Here is a 10,720-nt window from a genome sequence, read left to right as displayed (position 1 = left end):
TCACATTCTGAGGACAGGAAGGAGGGGTTGGAGGGTTATTAAGATTTGATCATATGAACTGGGGGGAATCTAGTTCAACCCTTCATGCTAATTTTTCACTCCTTTTAGAAATGAGATTGCTGGACCAAATGGTAAATGAATGTTTAACCATCTGAGAAACTGCCAAATTGTTTTTCAATGTGGCTATGCCATTTTGCATTCCTGTCAGCAATTTGCGAGAGTTCCCAGTTGCTATAAATCCTCATAAGCACCTTGTATTGCTAGTTTTTCAGAATTTAACCATTCTCACAGGTAGCCAGTGGTACATCATTGTGGTTTTAACTTAGGTTTCCCCTAAATACTAATGATGTGAGCATTTTTCCCGTGTTTCTTTGTCATTCACATCTTCTTAGATGAAGTGTGTATTTTCACTTTATTCTTCTGGGTCTCCAATTATATGTAATTATACAATTATACATAATATCGTCCCCCAGATCTCTGAGGTTACATTTGTCTTTTTTTTTTCTCTGTTCTTCAGATAATTTCTATATTCAAAGTCATGCACTCTTTCCTTTGTCATCTCCATTCTGATATTAAGCTACTTCAACAAATTGGTTTTATTTCAAAATTATATTTCTCAATTATGGAATTTCTTTTTTCTAGTTCCTACTTCTTTTCTGCGGCTTCCTATCTTTTCATTCATAATGAGGATATTTTGCTGTAAGTCTCAAACTTCAATCACCTTGAGAGCCTTTATAGAGCAAAACCCCCGGGCTTTACTCCAGAGTTTCTGATTCATTGGTTATAGGTGGAGGCAAAAATCTGCATTTCCAGCAGATACTCAGGCAGTCTGAAGCTGCTGGTACGGTTGAGGTTAGATATAACAAGGGCTTTAAAATACTTGACTAATTCCAACATCTCTGTTGTTTCTTTCCCACTGAGAACAAACCGGATTCTCCAGTCTCTTCAGGACTTGAGCAGGTTTGGACTGAAACATGTACATTATAACTGTTATGGTGTGTTAGGTTCTGACCAAGTGTGTCGGGTTTTCTGCTTTAGCGAGGAGTTACCTTGATTGGACTCAAATTACCTACTCTGTGTCTTGAGAAGGAGCTGAAATCTCAATTCTGTTCTTTTATCCTTTTATCTAGGCTGCTGAGAGTCTGCGGTCAGATATAGGATTCAAAGACATAGACAGAACTTATAGACAGGACTTGGTATTTCCCCCTTCTCACTCTCCTGTTTGATACTCCTCTCACTTTCCAGTTGGTGGTTGCCCAATTTTATCACCTGGTCCATCAAGGCAGAAAGTCTGAACTTTATATCACTCTTTTAGTCATCCCACAGGTTGTCAACTCAGGCTGTCTTCAAGCTAAAGACTGAAAAAAGTGGGGTGCCAGCTCATGTTCTTCCTCCTTTCTTTGCACCCCTTACTCCCCTCCAGAATGTGCCTGCTTCTGTTCATCTACACTACACTCATGCCTTCGTTTTTGGCACTGTGTCTGGAGTTGAGTTGGGGAGTACAAGAAAATCAATTCAGTATAAGCTTATTCAGTCAATACTAGATGCGAAATTCCTTCCTACCATGATTTTAAAATACAGATAAAATCTTCTCAAGTCATCAACCACTATGAATTACAATCAGATATGTCATATTACCATATAGTCCTATCTATTTTGAGATATATAAACTAATACAAACAGGTTTCTACATAAAACAGATTACCTCTTATGTGATCCATGAAAAGAAATTAAGGTAATTCATATTCATGTGTCTTGTTATAAAACAAGTTGAAAAATGCCATCATATCTTTATATAATCACAAAATTATACACCACATGTTAAAAAATCAATGTGCTCCTTTTCTTTATGTTTCTTTGGAAATAAGAACAAGATAAATTCTAGGTGGGCTATGTTTTTCTTCAAGTCATCCTGTGTCCTCCACACATATTAGATATTGATCTTCTTTCTGATAACATAACTCAATAGGCCACTTGAAAAAACTCTAAGTAAGTTAAAATGCATTTTATCCTACTTAATAAGGGAAAGCTACAACCACATAGCCTATTTTCGTTTCAACTCATTGCTCGAGGGTAATTTATAAAGGGATCAATAGCAAAACTGTTACCTCTGAGTTTATTTTACTAAGCATTTGGCTGTGTCAATCCGTTCCATAACCACCCCTGACTGTAAACCTCCCTGGAGAAATGTCTTCCAAGCATCCAATTCCCTACCAGATCTCATCTGGTACAAGAGATGTGTGATTAAAAAATGAACTCATAATAAGCATTCCATTAAAGAGCACTTGTAGCAAGCTAACGAATTCAGCAAAGCACCAGTAACACAACGTATATGCCAACAGGCAAACAATCCTGTCTGTTAACTAAATGGAAAGCCAGAAACAAAAGCATTCCTACGAATGCACCAGCAAATTCATTAAGACAGATTTAATCCCGAAAGCTCAAAAGCCAACAAGGTTATGTGGCTACTTGCTCCACAATTAAAAGCCACTTGGACAACACCTGGTTAAATAAGAGCAAAGGACAAATCCTTTAAAAAGCTTTAGTGGAACTATGCTGTTATAAAAGAAATACACCCTGAACACAGAACACAGTAGTGATGTGAACATTTTCATCCTGAGGGTAGAGTCAAAGAAGGAACAGTTTCCTTCTGGGGAAGAACGCACAATCTCAAATGGGTTTGGGGATGTTCATGCTTCCATGGTCCTAAATCAAAGGCAGTTAGGCAGTTGATCCAAGACAGCATCAAGGTGGTGAAAAATCAGTAAGACACCACTGGACTTGATAAGCCGTATGGAATCACCAGCAGCTGTCCTCATGGGGCACAGTTCCACAGCTCCCTCCAGCTCACCACTTGCACACACACCACACAGTTCTTCAATGCTACAGAGAAACTGTGCATGTACCACGGCAATGCCACCCAGCACGAAGGCCACTTTGTCATCTCAGTCATCTAAGGAGCCCTGACTTCCAACTCTGCTACTGATTTCCCTCTTTGTGAGTGTATGCTAACCCAGTAATCAGTCATCCTAATTTTCAAAATCTGATTTTGACTTTTGCTCAGTTTTGAACTTCTGTGAGATCAACATTTCCCCCTCTGGCTTTTCACAGGCTGTTATCCCTGTAGTAGAAATTACTGAGGGGATGGCAGCCCTAGAGCTCATGCTGAGAAACACGTCTTTGACTAGGGAACCCTTTCCACTGCCATAACTTCAGATCTCAACTAAGAGGAATATGTCTGTATTCTTAGCACCAGGTATCAATTTTCATAACTAAAAGTATGTTAAACACACCAGGCAATACATTTATACTTCATTCTTAAATCAGAGACATTTCACAACCCTTGTCATGGTTCCTAGGGTTGATAAAGCTCAGATGAATATTTTATAGATCACTTTGTAAAACCAGCTCTTGTTATTATGCAAGCACACGTGCTCGTTGCTATTCTGTGCCACCCATAAGCTCTTTGGATAAGGAATTTAAGGGAAAGCACAAAACTCTTTAGCATCTTACTAGTTACCAAAGTACTTAATAAAGTAATCAAAGAAAATAAAATTAGATTCTAGTTTTTCGTAAGGTTCAGGAGTGAACTATCTCCCGTCCCTGGGGTTGTCAATATTGCATCACACAGCACGCACACATCTAAGAGTGGTGTGGGGGGCTAGCTGTCCACCAGAATTTGTTCTCTTTCCTTTATAGTTCAGAACTATGGCTGGGATAGAGAAGCCAAGCCAAGATCCCTTTCTTAGCATCACTTATAGCTGCTGAGAGACCAACGGTCACCAATGGGAGGTGAACAGACATAATATGTATCACTACCAGGCTACAGTGTTTAGAATTAAGGATTTTGTCTCCTTGATCACTTAACTGCTGGCTATATTCAGGTGCCAAGTGTAGCCCTTGTCTCATCCTAATGAGAACCACCCACCAATCAGGAACACCTCGAACTCTTCCACAAATGAGAAACAAACCTTTAACAAGAGCAAGCCACTGTACATTTATTAGTCAATTTGTTGTTATAGTCGAGCATCATCCTAACAAATAGACAACTCAAAAGAAGGACTTTTCAGAAACCATGAAGATTCTGTGATCCTACAGTGCACAAATAGTATTCCAAACTTGGTCAAAAAATGACAGCAACTTTTAACACCTATAGTAAAAAAAGTAGCAAGAAGGAAGTGTCTTACATTTCTGAAGCAGAAGGGAGGTGCTTCCTCTGCCCCATGTTGCTTGTGATAATCTGCCCAGTCAAAGTCCTGGCTAGAGTAACCTGTGAACAACAAAACACAGAGAAGACAGCATTAGCTAGGTTAAATCCCGGAAAATCTCCAACCTCAGAGCAGCTCAGTGATTAAAATAACAAGAGGCACAAGTCTAGGTCCCTGAAGGACAAAGTCCTCTGCAGCCTAACAGCACTTCAGAATTCAGGAGCGCAAGTATTTCAGAAGTATTTGAGGAGCTGTAATGTACTAAGTACAAGTGGGGCATTATCTGAAGCTAGTTGCCACTGCGAAGATTTGCTATTAGGGAGAACAACTGAGAGAGAATGTGACACAAAACACATTCTTACAACCCATTTGTGCAGGACTTGACACTGATTTTCAAATAAGTTCTGACTTCACAGGAACTCAATTGCACCTTTGAAAGACTACGGGAGGACGAAAACAATTGTGGAGGGTTAATTTTTAAAGTTCAGTCAAATACAGAGCAGAGGGCGAACAGAAGAATGGAGGCTGGGGAAATAGAGCCCCAAAAGAAAAGTAGGAAGGGAAGAAATGTAAGCACACTGCAAGGATGAGTTGCGGGGAGAGAGATAGGGGGAGAGAGAAAGAGAGAGAGAGAGAGACAGATGGGCCTCTCCTTATGTGAAGCTTTGGGGGAAAGATCTGAGCTCCTGAGGGAGGGACTGAGAAATAACTATTTATGTGCACTGAATTTCATTAAATACAGGTCCTACTCATGGGTTTTTTCTTTTTCCTGTCTTTCTTTACTGACTTCATTTTGGGAGAAGAAGGAGATATGGCTATATGTTAGACACGCATCACGGCAACTCCAGGAAGACTTGGGAGGAGGTGGCAGAAAACAATTCTGACTCATAAATAAGAAAAGCACAAGTAAGGAAGAAATTTCTTCCTAGTGAGAGCACCACTGGCACAAAGTCAAATCTGAATGAGGACACCCAGGAAAGAGAGAGAGATGCGGAAATTGTTCTTGTTAATGAGGATGGAAATGCAAAATATAGACCAATTATGATTAACCAAAATAAAGGAATTACCTTCAGTTAGTGTGCTCTCTTTATTGGTTGAACTGTGTGTAAAATAAATGCTTAATGGCTTTCTGAAGTATGTTTTTGACACAGCCCTCCGATTTTTTTTTTCACTGTATCGTCACAATTCCCACCATTGAAAATTCACTTAACACAGGGAATTTAAGTACTAAATCTCACAGGTGCAGAGCAACTACAGAAATTCTTCTTCAAATTCAATTTATTTTTAACTGACTCAAGAAAACAAAAATTAGACATATTAATGGCGTAACTTCAGACATGTATATACTCTTTAATGTTTAAAGCCAGGTTAAACATATTTATCTCCTCAAACATTTATCATTTTGGAAGGTGAAATCTCTCTCTCTCTTGCTTTTTTTTTTTTTTGGTGGTACTAGGGTTTGAACTCAGGGTCTTATGCTAGCTAGGCAGGTGTTCTACTACTTGAACTGTGCTTCCAACCCATTTTTGTTTTAGATATTTTTCTGACAGGGTCTTGAATTTATCCTGAGGCCAGCTTAGGCCATGATTGTCTTATTCATGCTTCCCACGTAGCTGGGATGACAGGTGCACACCACAGTGCCCAGCCATTTGGTTGAGATGAAGACTTGCAAAGTTTTTGCCCAGGCTGGCCTTGAACCACAATCCTCCTGATCTCTGCCTCTCTGGTAGCCATGCCTACGGGTTATCAGCCACCATACCAGGCTAGTTATTTTTTTGATAGGGTCTCAGGTTTGCCCAAGGCCAGCCTCAGACAGTGATCCTCCTACCTCCACTTCCTAAGTAGCTGGGATTACAGGCATGCCTCACCAGATGTCTATTTCACTCTACAAAGACTGACAACTCATTTCTTTCTGACCAGGTGACGCGTAGTCTCAGAGATTTCAGATACAGCATATGCTGTCCAGCTCATTTCAAAGTGGTTCTTCAACTTCTTCCACCTGCCTTTCCCCAACTGTACTCTTCAGCACTGTTTCTTCAGCTAAATGACTCTTGTATCAGAGGCTCTGAAAAGGACCAAACCAGCCTTCTTCTAAACATTTTTAAACACATCAGAGCATGTCTTAAATAAGATGATAGAATTTGAGTTGTTTTACAATTAGTACAACTCAACTCTGCCCTTTGCAAGCAGTCTCTCTGGAACCGTTGTGGAGCAAATCCTCACGTCCAAGTATGAGAACAGAAGGAAGAATAAGCCTGAGACACTCAATCTGGCCAGAAGTGTTCTAACTGTACAAGGAGCATGGAACTGGAAAAGACGAGATCTGTGTCTTAGATCTAGCTGCATAGGCAACTGGATGGACCAAGGTAAAAATAAATCTATACCTGACTTGTTTTCAGGGCTCAGCTGGCTGTCACACTCTATGATTCAGAGCCAGTATCTCTATTTTACTGTTGGTATTTGGGATTGTCTTTTCATCTTTCTATGCTTAATTCCCTTCTCTCCTGGGAGAAAAGCATAGGAGCACTGGACAGAGCAGGTATGCCAGGGTCTTTCCTGTAGAACACTCAATCCATGAAGACACAGTGCATCACTGCAACACCAGGATCCCATCTGTCGGGGGCTTTGGCAGACTCACTTTGTGAAAGACCTCCTTCTGTCCTGGGATCTCTTTCCTGGGTTTCTGCTACTTCCTTAGATAATTGTGTGAGCTGAAGAAAAAACTTCATGAGATTGGGGGGGGCGCGGGGGGAATCCTAAATGGATGAACAGCATCACTTTCTCTGATATTCATATAACATGGCATTTGGAAATTCTCTAGGATTAATTATCTTTCCAATCCAAAGTCACTCCATTTCCCATGTACAGACATGTAGCTGGGATTTCTAGAACCAACTTCCACAAGGCTTCAAAATGGCACACTCCATGTTTGCTTGGCTCTATATCCAATCCTCCTACATATCCAAGCCTCCAGAGTGTCTATGAGGAGACATTTTTAATCCAATAATCTCCAGATATAATCAAGTCTTGCTGGGCATCATCTAAGCAACAATTAATTATTCTGCCCCTAAAACTCACTCATTTACTTGAACATTGGAGCAGTTGGAGCTTTGCCTCCTCCTCCTTCTCTTAGGGACTGTTATTCACTTCTCAGTTAAAATTCTTTTCTTTTGGGCTAATAATGAGCTCTCTTTGTAAGGCAGCTTTGTGACAGCTCAGAAAATAACTGCTACATAAAAACAAATTGCCATGGATTGTATAATAAAGACAACGGGGGTCAATTATACTCATTAATCAACAAAGGCAGAACAAGAAGTACTGAGGCTTAACTCTAGCCAGGAAAATGTTTTAAACCTGGAGGGAGGGAGGAAAACAGCAGAAGGGAGAAAAAAATAAAAGGAAAATAAAACCCCTTAGGCTATTAAAATTTGCAACAAGCTGTCATGGGAGACGTTAAACCATGGCTATTAGAGTTATTTAAGCCTTTATTAGTGTTTATTCTGAATGACATTCCAAGTGTTACAGGTCTAAAAGGGAAGAGGTTGATGACCCGTTTTCTTGTGTGTATTACACTGGGGACTGAACACAGGGTATTGTGCATGCTAGACAAAAACTCTACCACTTGAGCTGTGTCTCCAGCAACCCATTTTATCTGACACACATTCATTGACATAAACCAGCAACTCTAGCAATATTACGATTGGCAGTGCAAATGAGCAATTCTTTTAAAAATTATTTGGCATTAAAATATTTATGTTCTTTGACACAACAAGTTCACTTCTGGGAACTTATCCCATAAAAATGACCCTAAAAACAGAAAAAGTATCATACATGTTAAGGTACTTTGGTCATCAAGGGACTCCACTTGGGCTTGAGGGGGGGCTGAAGCGACATTCCTTTAACAGGAAGTGATATGGAACTTATCCAAGTTTATCCAAGTCCATGGAATGCCGTGCAAGAATGAAAGGGCAGTTTATTAAAAAAATTATTCATGAAAAATGACTGTTCTTTAGATGAAAAGACTGCACAAATTACTGCCCAATTTATCAGATCTACATAAAAATATGCAAAGAAAAGACCAAAAAAATACAAGAAAAACTTAAGACTTAAATAAATATCAAAATAATTGTTTTGGTATCATTGGCTGTTTTTTTTTCTTTGACCTATTTGTATTTTTCAAGCTTTCAATTTCATGATCATTATCATGAAATTATTTCAATAACAAAAATTATTTCATAACAAGATCTTGGCCCTACTTTAAAATATAATCAAAGCACGAGTCAATCAATCACAACTGTCTCCCCTCAGCCTTCCTCACTTCCGCCAGCAAAATCCTGAGTTGACCCAGTTCCTGAGCACCAGGAAGTGAACTGTGACTACCCCAAGATAATGGCGGTGGCCTCAGGCCCCTTGCCTGTGGCTTGGGACAGGGGTACAAGAAAGGTTTAGGAAAAAAGTTCTGTTATAATAAAAGAGACACACCAAAATAAAAGTTCCTCTTCCATGCTGAGTGACTAAAAAAATGTATAATCATAAGAACAAATAAAAATAGAGTTGGCACACACCTGGCATCCCAAGCTATGTGGGAGACTGAGATCAGGAGTATCTCGGTCGCAGAGCGACCAGGACAGAAGTTTGCAAGATTCCATTCCAACAAAAAATGCTGGGTGCAGTGGTGTGTACCTTCATTCCAGTGACAGTAGGAAAGTGTAAAATAGGAGGACTGTGGTATAGCTTGGCCTGGGCAAAAATCTAGACCCTATCTCCAAAACAACCAGAGCAAAGAGGACTGAAGGCATGGCTCAGATGGACGAGCTCCTGCCTGGCAAACGCAAAGCCCTAAGTTCAAACCCCAGTACCACCAAAAATAAGGAAGTAAGTATTTAAAAATAAAAATAGCAGAGCTAGGGGCTTTACTCAAGTGGTAGAGCACCTGCATACCAGCACAAGGCCCTAATGTCAAACCCCAGAATCATAAATACATATATACCTACATAAATAAAGCAAAAGAATACAATGCTTGCAATCAATCAGACTGGCAAAAGGAAAAAAAAAAAAGAAAATGTTACCATTCTAAAATTCTGTTGGAAGATAGGAACTTTCATTTCTGGTTGGAAGACAACTCAAAAAAAAAGCCATGGCAAATGTCAAATTTGGTATCAATGTGTCAAAATCTTCAAGAATGTTCCCAATCTAAACATGTGTTTCTTCATATATTCTTCACCCCAAAATACTGACCCAGGGAAGGCTGTGGGTGAAGTACAGTTCTAATATGTGAAGGAAAACAAACTATCAAAGCTCCTTTCCTCAAAGGACTCACATTTCAGTGAGAGAAAACAAGAGAGAGCAGTAATATTAAAAGGTCAGGTGATCACAGGTGCTACAGAGAGAAGTGAAGAAGGCACACTGGGAAGGCTGCACCTGTGAATGCAGTGCTCAGGAGAGGAACAAAGAGTACAACAGACACTCAAAGATAGTGAAAACCCAAGGACACTGGGCAGACCTAGTGTCCTAATGCAAACCTAGAACAAAGGAACTATGTGAATCTGGCACTGGAACTGCTACAGAAATAACAAAAAACACCACTAAACATTAGCTCATGCCGGATGCCTATGGCTCACATCTGTAATCTTAGTGACTCCAGAGGCAGAGATCAGGAGGATCACAGTAAAAAACCAGAGCAGACAAATAGTTCTTGAGACCCTATCTTGAAAAAACCCTTCACAAAAGAAGAGCTGCTGGAATGGCTCAAGGTGAGTTTAAACCCCAGTACTGCCAAAACAGGAAAGAAAAATTAACTCACAATGAAAAATCATAAACCACTTAAGGAAACAAATCAGCAAGATGGAAAGTCATCAAATGAATTTTCCTAGAAAAGCTTTTGAAAATTTATAGAGCAAATAGACAAAAATAGTGATGACATAGAACATTTGAACAATTCAATTCATAAGCTCAATCTAACCAAATTATCAGACAATAGATTTTAAAAATAGCTCAAACAGACAATGCTGCGTATACATTAGTCAAACTATCTTAAAGGGAAATGGTAGCCCTGAGTAAATGTATAACCAGTAACGAAAATAAATTCAAGCTCAGTGAAACACCAACAATAACAGCTTCAGATGGCTTTACCAGCTGGTGTTACCAAAGCTTTAAGAATCAGATAATCTATATCTCATGCAAACTTGTTCTTGCAACAGCTAAAAAGGTTGCTGGATATGGAATAAATATACAAAACTCAAGATGGTGACAGAATGGGGTAGATCTTCAAATCACTCAACAAATGTCTACCTAGGGCCACCCATAACTACAAGTGAGGATGAGCAGTGACCAACAAGAGATAAAAATTTCTGCTCTGGTGGATCTTACATTGTAGTGAGGAGAAAAAAAGAAAGACAGAAGTAAAATATATATTGCTTATTTGTATACTGTGTGGACAAACACAGTGTACATAAAAATACATTTGCTACTGATATCAAATAGGGTAGTTCAGAAAGGCAATTCCAAGAAGG

The 10,720-nt window shown here is 39.5% G+C and overlaps 1 protein-coding gene across 7 annotated transcripts in view; it reads right to left on the bottom strand.

Moving 5' to 3' along the window:
• The window catches only part of Sfmbt2 (Scm like with four mbt domains 2), a 201,636-nt gene that overhangs the window by 60,919 nt on the left and 129,997 nt on the right, over positions 1–10,720 (bottom strand). For all 7 annotated transcript variants that reach the window (XR_012442179.1, XM_074056710.1, XM_074056709.1 and 4 more), the window contains one exon: positions 4,188–4,270. Coding sequence is in view for 6 of the 7 variants with exons in the window: in XM_074056710.1 (XP_073912811.1) it covers positions 4,188–4,270 (83 nt within the window). In the remaining variant the exon portion in view is untranslated. The remainder of the gene's footprint in view (positions 1–4,187; positions 4,271–10,720) is intronic.

Source organism: Castor canadensis, chromosome 15 (assembly GCF_047511655.1).
Source record: "Castor canadensis chromosome 15, mCasCan1.hap1v2, whole genome shotgun sequence".
Taxonomy (NCBI): Eukaryota; Metazoa; Chordata; class Mammalia; order Rodentia; family Castoridae; genus Castor; species Castor canadensis.
Note: the sequence above shows the minus strand (reverse complement) of the source record. Positions and strands in the feature narration are given on the sequence as shown.